Source organism: Ruditapes philippinarum, unplaced genomic scaffold, assembly GCF_026571515.1.
Source record: "Ruditapes philippinarum isolate M1 unplaced genomic scaffold, ASM2657151v2 ctg659_1_1_1_1, whole genome shotgun sequence".
Taxonomy (NCBI): domain Eukaryota; kingdom Metazoa; phylum Mollusca; class Bivalvia; order Venerida; family Veneridae; genus Ruditapes; species Ruditapes philippinarum.
The window spans coordinates 359,311-374,284 of NW_026859266.1; the positions used below are offsets into that span (position 1 = coordinate 359,311).

The following is a 14,974-nucleotide window of genomic DNA, read 5'->3' on the forward strand; positions in this document are numbered from 1 at the left end:
CCTAGACATTTAATATTCTGCAACTGCAAGATTATTCCACTTATACATATAGGCCAAGCGTATTGCTATTTGTGGTGGAAAATGCACGACTATGTGCATAAAGGTAACCCGGATACGGTTGGTGTTTGAAACAATGAATAATTTATAGTATATCTTCATTTAATAATATCATACTACCTGATAAATTTGCCCAAACCCCATCACATTCACGCGGTACCTCTGCTGTTTTCAGGAACTTTTTAGTTTTACGTTGCGCCCGACTCATTTTTGCTCACAATTTCTATCTTACCGAGACAGAGCCTTAGTCCGGAAGACATTTTTCCGCTATAACGCATCTCTCAAAATTGGCAAATAGTCTTTGATTCTAACAAAACGATTACCAAGAAGCATTTTCCTCGTCAAATTCTGACAGGGTATTTCATATAAGTCTCCTCTCCTTTTGGTATTTCTAAGATATCATATCAGAATTATCATACTTGAGATCTGACTTTGTAGATAACAAAGTCATTAAAGCCAAGGTAAACTACATGATACATATACGTGGAAAGGAGCATTGCTATTTAATAAGTCGGGTGAAAAAAGAAACACTGATTATGTCAAAAAGAAGAAAAAACTGGCCGAATAAGATGTATTGTAATAATTCAAAGGGTAAAAGGAAGCAGTTGACTGATACGAAAACTAAACAAAATTTTTAAGCTAAAAAAGGGGGTTGAATTTTGTCAAAATCTGTCACAAATTTATGCCTTTGACAAGACAGTATCCAATTTTACAATACCTACCATGTAAAAAAATGGTGTGGGTAAACAAATATTCATGCTAAAAATCACTGTTGAAAAGGTACATAATTTGGTCAACGTTATGTCGCTTTGTCTCCAGGTAGCTATGTTAACCCTATATTAATGACTTTTCAAAAAAAATCATCTATATAATTATCTTGCTTGTCCTACATAAAAAGCTTGACACATGAAAAAGTTATTTATGTATAATAACTATAAACAAGCCTTTTGTACAGATTTAATAAAAAAGCTTGTCAGTAGTTTTAAGGAGCAAATTATATTTGTTGATAAAGGAATGCCGGATGTCTTTTTTTAAACATTTAAAATAGTTCCTTCTTAAACAGAACTTTTTTCTGCATACTTAACAAATATTAATGCATAAAAACTTCACACGAGATGAAAGCATGCACTGACACAAGCTCCAACCGTTGTATGCGCCATATAAAAAATAGCTGTCTGCAATGTTATTCTATAATCAAAACATCGGTGTCAAATGACATCACACTCGCATTCGAATGTATGACAGAGCAATTTTATCCGATGAGAAAAAATAAAGAAACTGCGAAATTACAGAATTAGGGTTTTCAGCTTTTGCAACAAAAGTACTTATGCACCTATTTGTCGTGGACTCAGGCTCTTGCTTCTGCAGCTCATAATATACGTAAACAGAGGTCTACTATTATCAACACCTAATGTTATAAAACGCTGTTGAAAATATTTAACATAAAGAAACAACTTGACATGTGCAGATGAATGTTTTGAAAATAGTTGTAATAGATAGGGATTATCAACTATAAATACATTGAAATATACAGGGTCAACAGGATGTGGCATAGAATACATAATTATGTAATACTTTTGTATGAATATTTCAACAAAACTTAAAATCGGAATGCCGCCATTTATATATAAAATTTTATTGTTTATATACGCAATATTTTTTAATAGTGAAATAGTTAAAAATGGACACTGAACAATGGAAAATTAAAACTTACATACATGTTTCATTGAGCATATATCTGAACGATATGGTTGGTAAATGATGCGTCACCCCGTTATGGCACAAACTAAAACTAATTAGATGCTAGTATAAAATTATGAAAATGCTGTTATCAAAAATGCTGTTATAAAAAACTAAGTGACATCATCTTTACTCAGTACTTTTAGTTTTCTATATTTCTTAACATTTTAAATTCTTAATCATGGGTCATCGTTATTAATACTAAACATTTATGTTGGTAATTAACACTGACATAGAAGTAACTGTCATTATAAGGCGTAGAATGAATTAAAGCGAACCACGTAGTCGTCATTATGCCTTAATAGACAAAGGCATATATTGTACTTTTATATTCTGATATATGGTTTACTTGAATAAGCAAGAATATGAAATTGCGTATGAAAGAGTATCATAACACGGTTATTTTTTAAGACTGTTTTATGAATGATCTCCACTTATATATTATTATTGGACACCTTTCTTTTTTTTAAATTTTTACTTTAAGTATAAACTGCCAGTATAATAGAGCCTTATTCTAAGTTACATAAGGTAGAATCTGGCCCAGTTGCCCTGAAAGAATGCCCCATGGCGAAATGTGTTAGTTTTTGTTGTTGTTGTTGTTGTTGCCTGAAGCGTCTATATATCCTTCTAAATGACAAGTCATCTACCCAATCATTAAAACAACATCCTTTATAATTTCAAGAAATGTCAACAAAACATTCGCATCTTCTTTCATAGCTTGAGTGACTCTTATAAAATGGAACGGTTTCTTTACGTACGACATGGAGTCTTTAAAAGTCTTGTCAAAGACACGGCCCTTGGTATCCGGTATATATAAGATGTATGTGATGTAAAAAAACAAAACAAAAAACACAACAACGTGGAATTGCAACGAAATCTGTTAATTGGGCTTCTAAGTAGTTAAATCTGTCAATACAATTATAAAATAAACATTTCAAGATAATAAAAACTCAAAACAGCAATGACAAAAAAACAACATGTATTGAACTATAAAATAACTATTATTGATTTTTTCTCTCTTTCATATTTGTTATACTTTAGATGCGAATTATGTTGAAACATTAACAGTCTAAGCTTTTATAAAGTTGAATATAAATGAATATTTTGACCATTAATTGCATCATAATTATAGGTCTAAAATGGAGATGTCGTCGAAATATATATTTTCTTGCAAGAATATACACTTATAAACATTCGTTTATTCACATTTGATAATGTATTCATGTAATGGAGATAAGTGTAAAGTTTATCTTATATATTCATCACTACAAGCGGTTTTTGGATAAGAGTATTCAAAATTTGTGTTCTACTTATTACAAACTGCTTTGTGTACCAATGCTTCTAGACATAAAAAATAAATGGAGCACTTCTTTAAACAACAGACTAAAAGTTAAACTAAGCGTATACAAGGTAGCCAGTAAAAGAATTCCAACGGTGAAGGTTTGCCCATAAGTGACTGGCTGTCCATTTTGCCACTACATTAACAACTTCTCCACTCCTAAGTCTCACGATTGTGTTGACAGAACCACATCCAGAGGCGATATTCTCATAGGTAGTCGAAACTGCTAATTGAACACTGCCCTTCATGATGGCAAACACCATGTGGGTGCCAGGTTTGTGACATGCATGTGCATTAAACGTGTAGACACCACTTACTGGTGCTGTGAATTTACCAGTATTTGTATTATAACCCCTGCCCTCGTTCAATGTACACACGGGAAAAATAAGTGGCGTGTTAAAAGGGAAAAATGCCAGTTTGTTGTCCATGTGAGCTTCAAACGCAATACGTCCTGAAAAGAAAAAAATATATTCATGATTGAATGTCTTAATGATCTCGAAAGTATCAAAATCAGTATTTCCAAAACTGTGTTATATCCAAAATTTCCAATATAGTTTTGCCCTATTGCGTGTAAGCTGTGGTAATATAACGTGTCTTTTAGCAATCTGCGTGGGAAAAAGACAAAACACGGCCGATGATTTACTCTCTGCCTTAACTGTTTATAATATTATAATAAAGTGAAGAGCCTCGTAATTTTAGTGAGAAAATTTACAAAGACATTTGTTTTTGCACACTGAAACCGCATATCTGATTGTCTCATTATCTAAGAAAATTTTACATTTAAAAACTTGTTAACATTTCTTAATTTTGAACTTGTGTCTTGGGAAAAATGAAAAAAAGACACCTGACCAAAATAGCTTAATATAAACGTTTAAGTTTTTGTGGAAAATCACCAAAAGTCAGATAAATGTGTTTATCGTTAGCCATCTGCAGGATATCTTGGGTGAATATGTCTTGTTTTCATTTTATAATTTTGGGTATATCAAGATGAAAGTTTAGTCTGCTAGCTGTGAAGAGCCTGATCAGACTGCACAGATCGGCCTGGCTCTAAACTGGTTTCAAAGGCTAGTATCTCCCTTTTCCAGGAAAGGAAGCTAAGGTTTATCATGATAGAGTAGAGAAAATAATAATCATTTAAGCAAGTTCCCAAACGGCACTATTGAAAATATTGAGGCTCGCATTGATTAAGCCTGTTCATTGGAGGAACTCTCAAGTACAAACTATCGTACACGCCCCTTAGCACCGGTTAAATCAGAATTCAACATTTCAACATAAAATGGTGACATTTTTAATATAAATACATCAGCAGATGTGCTCATACAGCGGTTTTATAGAACTTTAAATGTGACACACGTGTCATTCCATGAAAAGTGGCGTTTGGTCCCTAAGTAATACATGTAGAAAGCGTGTGCACTAAACGTTAAACTAAACGAAATGTAACTTTGAAATAGGATCAGAGGTTATGAAAGAACAACATAAGACTCATGTTGAAATTTCAGCGAAAAGGTAACTATGCAACGTTATATTTTAAATATATTATATTGAGGATAAAGTATATAACTAGTTTAATTATCCGAGTTTGCTATGATAATAAAAATAAAAAAGTCGAAATTTTATCCTTTTTTATTATTATTTTAGAATGCTAACAATCCTAATCCTAAATTTGTTTATAAGTGAAATTTACACAGTGTGACACAGGTATTCATATCTTATTGCCTTTTAATGTGGCATCATATTACATATCTTTAATTCCATTTAAGTAGTGCAAGGATTGTCCTACATCGTTTTTCAAAGGCGGTATTGTAAATTAAGAAAACAAATGCGTCTGCAGATATTTTTGCAATGCTATTTACAAACTCCGTCGCGACTTCCCCGGCAGATAAAAAGTAAATGAGCTTTCATTACGTAAGCTGTAACAGTTTTCATTACGTTAGCTGTAATAGTATTCGTGTTCTTTTTTTGTTTTTTGTTTTAAATTATTTTATCATTTGAAACTTGGGGCGGTCTTATCATTATATGTAAATGTCATTATAAAAAGAAAGTTTAAAAATTAGCATGGGATGGCAATAATAACAAATAGTATGATTCAGAAAAGAAAAAGATAGATAAAAAAAAAGATGAACGATTGTTTGCTTTAATAAATAAAATAAAAAACATATGAAAAAAATAATAACACAATGCAGTTAACAATTTTCTTTTTCATGTGGATTTTTCAGTTACAGATTTTTATTTTTTTCATATGTCATTGTACAGATGTGTTTGCATGAGTCGAAGTTTATTATTCAAATTCTTATTTTACATTAGATTGTTATGCATTATGTGGTTTTGATGTAAAATCTTTCTGGCTGATTTATATAATGTACTACAGTTTCAAATGAGGAGGCACGCGTTATTATCAGTAATTTATTTATGAATCTCAGTTAGCAGCAGACGATCAATTTGATGATCAATCTAACTTAAACCCTTGTCACACTAATGCGGCGTTCTCTCTGCGTCCAAAGAACCCCGAGATTAGCGCAGTAAGATCGCTAACATCGCTGCAGCATCGTAGTGGCATCGCATAGAACGCCGACCGACGGCGCGCTTTTGAGCATGCTCAAAACAAACGCCGCCACTCGGCGTTCTGATAAGAGCGCAATGGTTCGCAGTAAGAACGTCCTAGCAACTCAGTAGCATCTCCTAAAACGCAACAGGACAACCATGAAAGCGCAAAAAAGGAACGCTGAATGAACGCGATGGTTGTCCACGGCCCTTGTACGGAGATTGTGCGGCGTCTCTACCGCGCTTATACTTTTGCACTGCGTTGTTACGGAACTTTACAATTTCAGCGCAGAGTGAGAGGAAGCTTCGTGTGAGTGCCGTATATGCGCAGTGGAAGGGCAGAGAACGCAATAGAAGCGCAATCCGAACGCAGACAATCGCCAATAAACACCGTGAAAGCTTCGTAGCATTACCATGATCGCCTTGGGGACGCCATGAAGACGCCGTGAAGTCTCCATGTCATGAAAAATATCACGTATTTTGCGGCGCTTTGTTAAATTAAACAACGCCGGGCAAACGCAGTGAAAGAGTAGTCTAGTGTGAAGGGCCTTTATTGCGATATCGCGGCGCTTTCATGGCTTTGTTAAGTGGAAACGCAGTGAAAGTGCAGTCTAGTGCGACAGGGCCTTGAGTATTGTGTATATGATCACGTGTGTTAATTTTAGTCATTAATTAATTCAGCTGTGTAATGCTTAAAAGAGACCTGCGACAATATCAAATTACATACGTTATTCATACGTTTGTAATTCGCACAAAAAATAATATAAACTGGCCTTCAATCAAATCGATAATCTATACAGTATAGATAGTTCGGTTCCGTAATTTATATGCTTGTGAGTCACAGAACAATATTTGTGCTCGTGTAAGTTTCTGTATCGCCTGCCGCTTAAGAGTGTGTCTTCCTTATTTAAATCTAAACGCTTTCGCGCAAAATATAGCAAAAACTGTAAAGAAACTTAATCCTTTTCGGAATTCGTTTTTAGATTCTAATCAGGTCAAACACATTCCTAAGTGTAAAAACCCTTTCACTAGTAGAAACGAAAGTGACTACCCTTTGTAATATAGAACCGAGCCAGTCTGGCCAAGCTCACACTGTCTAAAATCAAATTTTTTATCTAGATGATAATGGACAGTTCCAAAATGGAAGCTATACAAGTCATTTTAGAATAAAGCAGAGTTAAGGCAAAATAAATATGGGGATGGAAAATCAATCTTGATTTTATATTGTAATGCAGTCGTCAGTCTTATTAATTGGCAATCATTTTACTGGCAAGAGTGAAAGCCCATGTGTGAATGACTTGACAAAAATACTTACTGCTTTGATGATTCTGCGGGGAAATCACGTCTTCTATGTTGGTAGTGTCACAGCTCGCAAACGAGGCAAATAGCCCTGAAAACAGAGTAAAGAAAAATATAAAAGTTGCAAAAATACGGATACGGATTTGATATTAAAATAAAAGAATAAATAGATTTGAATTTTGTTCAAAAAATTCTATAGCTCTGACTGATATATATTTGTAAAATTGCCTTGAACATTTTCCAATCGCTCTATTTTAATCTTCTTAAGATGATAGCAGAAGAGTGTGTAATTTCACAAAATGCATCCATGTTATTTAATAATTTTGACGACCGTGGATAAGTGGTTTTTAGGACACTTTACGTCGTTGCACTAACAGCCATTTTGCCCTATACCGCCTGTAGGTTTCGAGTCCCGGTAGATTTATGACATACTTTTTTATGTGAGAAAGCTATTTAAGTTGGCCAAAGAAAACGTCAAAGCTTAGTAAGGTGCCTGTTTCGCGCTGAAATAAAAGCACGGAGGGCACCCCGAGGTGTTCAACTTCCAGTTAAGCTAGAAAAATTGCCATTGACCTTAAACAGTGTTGGTGCGACGCAAAAACCATTCCTCCTCCATCCCACCCCATATAAATAAAATAAAGAAATTTATATAAAAAAAAATATATTTTGAAATAAAAAACAAAAATTTATTTCTTATTTTTTTATCATAAAAAATCAATTTTTAACATGTAAAAGAAAATTTTTAATTGATGATGACTGTTTGTGTTGCATGATCATACTTATATTTAAAAGTGTGTTGATTATAAATTTGTATAAACGTTTTATACATTTTTTTCAAATTCCATCAATTTTTATGCCAAATTTTTCGTAAAAACCTGACACAACGGGTTTTTGAAATAAAAAACAGTGCAAGTGCGGATCCAAAACGACTGAATAATTTCAATAGGTATACATATAAGATGAATCAGTACTTAATCGCAATATCAAGCAAAATAAACCATATTAGAGCAAGCAAGAAGTGCACGAATGTAATGTACAATACTCCAAATATGTCAATTGATAAAAATTAGAAATGCATTTATTTTGTCCAACTATTTTTTTTCAAACATCAAAATTATATCCTTATGCAATTCTGCAAACAATGCTCTAATTGTATAAATGTACATAACGTATGTTCTACCTAAAGCAATAATAACATTGAATAATAATTTTAACGTAAATGAAATAAAATAAAATGTAATGTAATAAATAAAAAAAAATGTTTATATTACCAAGAGTGCAAACAGCGTAACAATCATTGTACCTCCTGTAATGCTTTGGATACTGCGAAATACCAAATGTTTGATCGCTGCCGATTGCACAGATCTTTTAAACTAACCATCAACCCCACGCTTGCAGTATATCAAAGAGATGTATCCCGGACTAATGTAAAACGCAAAAACACGGACAATAATAAGATGTATTTGATTTATTTTTATACATCTGCAAAATTTGCTTAACAATCGAAGTATCCATATTGAAAAACACACACTCACATACCATGTATTATATTAGCCAATTTAAATGACCTCCATGCAAGAACCACAAAGCTTACTTAAATTAAGAAATAGCATAAGCAATAGAATATTAAATGCGTTTCGATATAACGACAATTTCATACCAATTAATTTTAAGTTATTTGTTATCTAATTTCAAAATTATTTAACGCGTATATATCATGATATTATTTAAAGACCATTGCTTTTAATTGTATATTGTAATGAGAAAACCAAAAAGGCATTTTTATCATTTAGCAATACATCTCATCTTTTCCAAAATGCTTAAAAGAAACATTTTGGTTAATTTAATAGCTTCTATGACATTAAACTGTTATGAAATCCGCTTTAATTTATTGGTTAAGAAAAGAATAGGTTTATCTTTCCAAATAGCACAAGCCTTATTGTAAGTTTTTATATCAGGTTAGAGAACATTTAAAACAGTGAACACCTAAAGCAGTAAACATCTTCATCAGTAAACATTTCAATAGTGAACATCTTCATCAGTGAATATTTCAATACTGAACAAAACTAAGCATCTACAACAATTAAAATCTGCAAATGAAAACATCTGCAACAGTGAACTACTTCATCAGTGAACTACAACAGCAGTGCACATCTTTAACAATGAACATCTTCAACAGTGAACATATATAACAGTGAAAATTTCCAACAATGAACATCTACAACAGTGAACATCTACAACAGTGAACAACTACAACAGTGAACAACTACAACAGTTAATTTCTAAGCAGTTGTCATCTCAAACAAAGAACATCTACAAGAGAATACCTACAATAGTAGAACACCGTCGGCAGGGAAAATCTACAAAAATAAACATCTTGAACCTCGAATTCGAAAATGGAATCTTTTAACATTGACGCCTTCCTCAACATAGAAACATTAATTTTACAGTAGCTATTACAATATTTAACAGCGATAACCTTTAACTGTGTAAAGTGAATATTTACACAAGTAACAGTGAATACATACACAATCTGGCATTGAATATATACATTTGTAAAATGTCAATATCAAGTTTAGATCTGCAAAACAGTGAAAACAGTGAAAATTTGAATTATTACCAGTGAATTATACATAAGTTGACAGTGAATATCAACAATAGTATATCTATACAAGCTGTTCGTGAAATATCTTCATACGTTAACGGTGAATATTTACAATAGTTAACAATGTATATTACATAGTTAGAAGTTAATGTAACAGTTTTTTACAGGGTATCTCAGGGGGGGTGCAGTAAAATATAAAATTTTTTTCCCATGAATCCCTATAAAAAGAAATTGAAAAATTACTAAACATTTTATTAAAACCCTTTTTTTTAAAAAAACGTTTTTGCTTCTTATTTTTTTTTTGTTGTTGTTGGTTTTTTTGACGTGATACTTATTTGGGAAAAACCCCCGGGTTTCCCCAAAAAGGGGTAATTTACCCCTCCAGAAAAAAGTGAAACAAGAAAACAAAAAAAAAAAACGCCCTAAAATGAAAGCCATTCCCTTTTTTTATGTTATTTGATGCCCGTATCACCTCGCTAGTTCTACGTACATGAAGATGTCAAAAAAAAATTGCGCTATTGAAGCAACAAAGATCAAGGGGTTCACACTCCCACACACATAAGTTTGAATTCATGCTTAACATCTTCCTCTGCGACGGTTATTGCACTTAAAAATAAAAGGCCAAACATTTACTTATTTGGTGGCGTGAAAATTTTTGGTAAACTGGTACAGTTGGTGTTAAATACAATAACTATTTCATCGTGCATCATGAATTTTGTAAATATACTCTCTGATTCATTTCTCCACAGTATTTCGATCATGTTCGCCGTACTGCCTTTAGCTCTGATGTTTTCTACAATTTTTTTCAGTTTTCTATGTTGACCCCGACCATTTCTTGTCGCTATTTCTAGCAATCTACATTTCCAAATTGACTGAGACAGAGCCCCAAATACATTTTCCTGCACAATATAGATCCAAAAGTTAATACAGTGTCTTCATTCTAAAAAAAAAAACGATTTACCATTTCAATTTTCCCTTAGTCAAAGTTCCGACGTGTTTTTTTATAAAAGGCTTTCTCCCCTAGGATTTACACGATATCATATCAGAAATTGTCAGTGATCACGATCTGACTTAGAAGTCATTTTAGCCCACTGGATTTAAAGATACCCAACAAACAATATTCGATACGTCGTATATAATACTGTAAAATAAAAAAAAGGACATGGCTATCAAAATGAGCCGGTGACAACTGACTTTATCGAAAGGAAAAAAAAATGGCAATTTTAAGTACAATGGAGAAAACGGAATCCCTTAAGAAGTTTGAAAGCCCAAAACGAAAAAATTAAAATCGTTGCAGGTTCGGTTTGATTGACGCTTATTAATAAACGGGTTCTGTTGCAAGTTTCTGCCCACGCCCCCTAGCACTGTATAAAGCAAGAATTTTAACATTTTAAACAAGAATTTATTTTACGACAGTCTCTAAAATATAATAGACTGTTCCGCCCCCTTATGTAATGAATTTATAACAATTTTGTCAGTGCTTTTCAACAAGTAAAGTTTTATTTTGTGCAGTTAAAAATTCCAGATTTCTCTTCATATAATCCTTTGAATGATAAAATTCTTCATAATAATCTAATTTTTGTTGGTTTTTATACTCTAAGCAAAAATCAATGCATAAAAACTGCACAGGCTTTCATTTATCGGAGGAACGAAAGCATGCAATTCATGCCAGCACGGTACCGTTGTTTGCGTAACTCAGTGCACAATGTAAAAATAGGCTGACTGCAATAAAATTCTATATTAAAAACTAAGTGTCAAATGACATCGCACTCGCAATTTAAAATATGAATAAAAAACAATTTTTTATCACCCCGAAGAGCAAATAACGAAACTTGGGAATTACCGAATTAAGCGTTTATTTGTTTTTGCAACAGAAAGCACTATTGCACCCCCTTTTTGTGGCTTGCGGGCTTGGACTTTTGACTGTATCCTCTTTTTTGTGTAGCTGTTTAATTCACATTACAATGGTGCATTGATCCTCAATAATTATTAACCCACCGCATGTTATTTAGAGCTGGACGAAATATTAAACACAAATGAAATGAACTTGAGAGATGTAGATTAATGTTTTGAAAAAACAGTTGTAATAAATAGGGGTTATCAGCAAATTTCCCCATTTAAATATTTTTAAACAGTAGGGGAAAAAAACAAGCAATTTTTAAATAAAAATTTAAACTAAAAACCAAAAATGAGTATAAGAAACTGTTTTACGAGCAAAAATTTAAATGAAATAACTCATTTTGTTTGGTCCCAAAAAAAATTTTAAAATATTTACTTCCCCTTGAGCAAAGTACGAATGGTTGGTATGGATGATCTCCATCACAATTTCGGCTTAAAAAGAAATTTATTGCTGTAGTATAAAGTTATGAAATGCTGTTAATTTCCCCGGGGAAATTTTTCCAAACTGAACCGTAACGATGTAAATTTTTCTTACTTTTTACTATATTTATATTTTTTTTTAAAATTTTATCAATAGATCTTTTATGGAAAGTAATTTTTCATTTTCGCAAATAGCGTACAATTAAAACCGAAAAGATTCATCCAAAAAATGTAGTTTTAATTTAAATACCGAAAAGACGTCATTTTAAAAGGGCCTCATTTGAAATCCTAAAAAGCGCTTGTAAGCATGCCCAATTTCATTTGCAAAATTGGGTTAAAAACAACGGAAACCCAACTATATGCAAGAAATTTATTTTTAAAAACGTTATCTATTTTTTTTTTTTTTTTCCCAAAACCCCCACATCAAAAAATGCTAAAGGGGTTCGATGAAATAAACCCTATATTGAAAAAATGGCGAGAATTTTTGGGGGAATTTTGTATTCATCTGATATAGAAACAGTGCGAATTTATTCATACCTTTAAAATGGTATGGTATAAGGTCATTGTGGACATCTTCTGTTGTACTGAATAAACAACATTCAGTGTATCATACATGATACACAAGACGATGTGACTTTCTATCAAAATTACGAGATAACCTTCGGGGAAAACAAATGTGTTTGAACCGTTAAGCTATAGTTGCATCTAGGTAATCAAGATTCGAAAAACTAAAATATGTTTATTCTTCCTTTAAAAATTTTTTGGAAGTATATCCATACCTGCACGGATGAAAATTTAAAAAATTAATCTTTCACTCAATGACCCGCTTGTTTTTTAAAAAATGCTGGCGTTACAGTCCTATCCCTGTAAAATGGTAAAAGAAAAAGCTGATAAAAATATTTTAACTACCGGGTATGTGTTGGGTAAAAAAGTAATTTTTTATAATAACCAAGTTTTAATTGAAAGGGAAAATAATCCCCTTACCGTCCCCCCAAAACAGTATTACATCACTTATATAAAATCAGAAAAAAAAACATAAAAGAACATTCACTTATCAAGTTTTATATTTTTGGAAGCAAATTGTGTATGAATTTAACATTTTTTTAAAAATTCTTCTTCAAAAAAATAATTTGGGTGCCCCCCAAATTTGCAAAATTCTACCTTCCGAACTTTCACACTGTCCTAAAGGGGAAAACTTTTTATTCCCCCGGGTATTTTTATACTAATACGGCTGAAATATAATCATGTAGGGAACGTTCGAATGATAGTGAATGATAGTTGTCCCTTTTTAAAAATTATTAAAAAAAACATTTTAAAATCATATACCTTTTTTTTTCTAATCTAAAATAATTATGAAAAGGGGAAAACATAAGCATAGTGAATGTTGTTTTTTTTTTTTTTTTTTTAAAAAAAAAAAAAATTTCAATTGTTTATAGGAAGGCTCTAAAAAACAAAGTATTTGTTTTCATGAAAACATTTACCTTAAGAAGGGAGACCCAATCATTTATTGCTCGCCAATTTGAAAATAAGCTCAGTAGTGTATATATTTATGAATGCTATTCACTCTATATAGACAAATATATAGTTTTTCCGGGTCATTTTTGGATTAGGGGTTCCGCCCCAAAAAGCGCGCCCCCCCTTTTAAAAATGGAATGTTTTCCCAGTTTTTTGTAAAAGGGAAATGAAATTTTCGTACAAAAACAAAATTGGGTTTGAAATGGTTTTTTTTTAAACGTAAAAGCCCATTCGTGTGGGCGCTATGGTAGAAAATAACGAACGGGAAAATTTTTAAATTTGCCCGGAGCCCCAAATGATAGTAATATTCAAAAAAGAGGAATAAACCCCCCGGGAGTTTTAAAGACTTTCCCTCGAATAAAAACTTATCCCTCCCTAGGCCTGATAAAGCTCTCCGTCATGAAACTGGTAAATAAAATAACAACGTCGTCATCATTATAAAAATCAAAATCATAACAATTTTCATCATCGCTATCACCAATATTCAATCTTTTTAACGTTCATCATCATGAAAATCATCATATCCTTCATCATCATCATCATGTTAGGAATTGATATGATCACCTCTATCATGATAATCAAACCAATCATCATCATCACCATCATCATCATCATCATCATCATCATACTTATAATCAAAGTCAAAATTTTCATCATCTCCATCATAATTAAAATAATCAAACTGAATCATAAAAAGAAACACTTTTCACATCTATTATCATCATCTTCAAAATCAACTTCGCTTCAATCATTATTATGTATTTAATCTTCATCACATACATGATCTTCAAATTAGTTTTGGATAGGGAGAGGACATTTATAACCTTTATAGCTTTCTTCCAATCCCAAAATATACTTTGATATAGACTCAAACATACAAACTCAATCAAACTGAGTCTGCAATTTTCATGTAATTTTGTTATGAATCATGCTTCCGAGGGAATACTTTGTTTCCAGGTTTTTATACTTCACAACAGCTGGTGTCAAGTGATTTGCGGTAGGAATTCACGATTTCAACTTCATGAATTCACGATTTCAACTTCATGAACTCACGATTTCAACTTCGTAAATTCACGATTTCTACTTCTTGAAATTACGATTTTAACTTCACGAATTCACGATTTCAACTTCATGAATTCACGATTTCAACTTAAACATGTTAAACATGAAATATGTACTGAACAATTTAATACTTTGAAACCAATCACATTCCGAAACAGAATTAAGTTATCACACAAAACATAAAAGGTTGTCATCACATTTCTGTAATATTAGTAAACAATAAAAAAAACAACACCCAACATCTCAAGATAAATGGAAACATGACTTTTATTACCCGAAAACCCTTTTGAAGGAAAAAAGTTTTTTACAATGTTTTCAAAATTAAAGTCGGTTTTTACTTAAAAAATTCCCTACAAAAATTAATAAAAAGAATCCCGCAAAAGATTTTTTTTTAACTAAAAAAATTGGAATAAAAGATGCAAGCGGGGGGCTTTTTGAGGGAAAAAAAACGAAACACTTTAATTTTTTTTGAAAAGTGTATGAGTCAAATTTGGCAG

The 14,974-nt window shown here is 32.1% G+C and overlaps 1 protein-coding gene across 1 annotated transcript; it reads right to left on the bottom strand.

Moving 5' to 3' along the window:
* Positions 1-3,192: 3,192 nt before the first annotated feature.
* On the bottom strand, positions 3,193-14,097 carry LOC132755895 (complement C1q tumor necrosis factor-related protein 5-like; the record flags this gene model as incomplete). Its single annotated transcript, XM_060746832.1, has 3 exons — positions 3,193-3,587; positions 6,993-7,067; positions 13,980-14,097. Coding segments are annotated over 3 exons (588 nt in total), but the record flags the coding sequence as incomplete, so codon positions are not given.
* Positions 14,098-14,974: the final 877 nt, after the last annotated feature.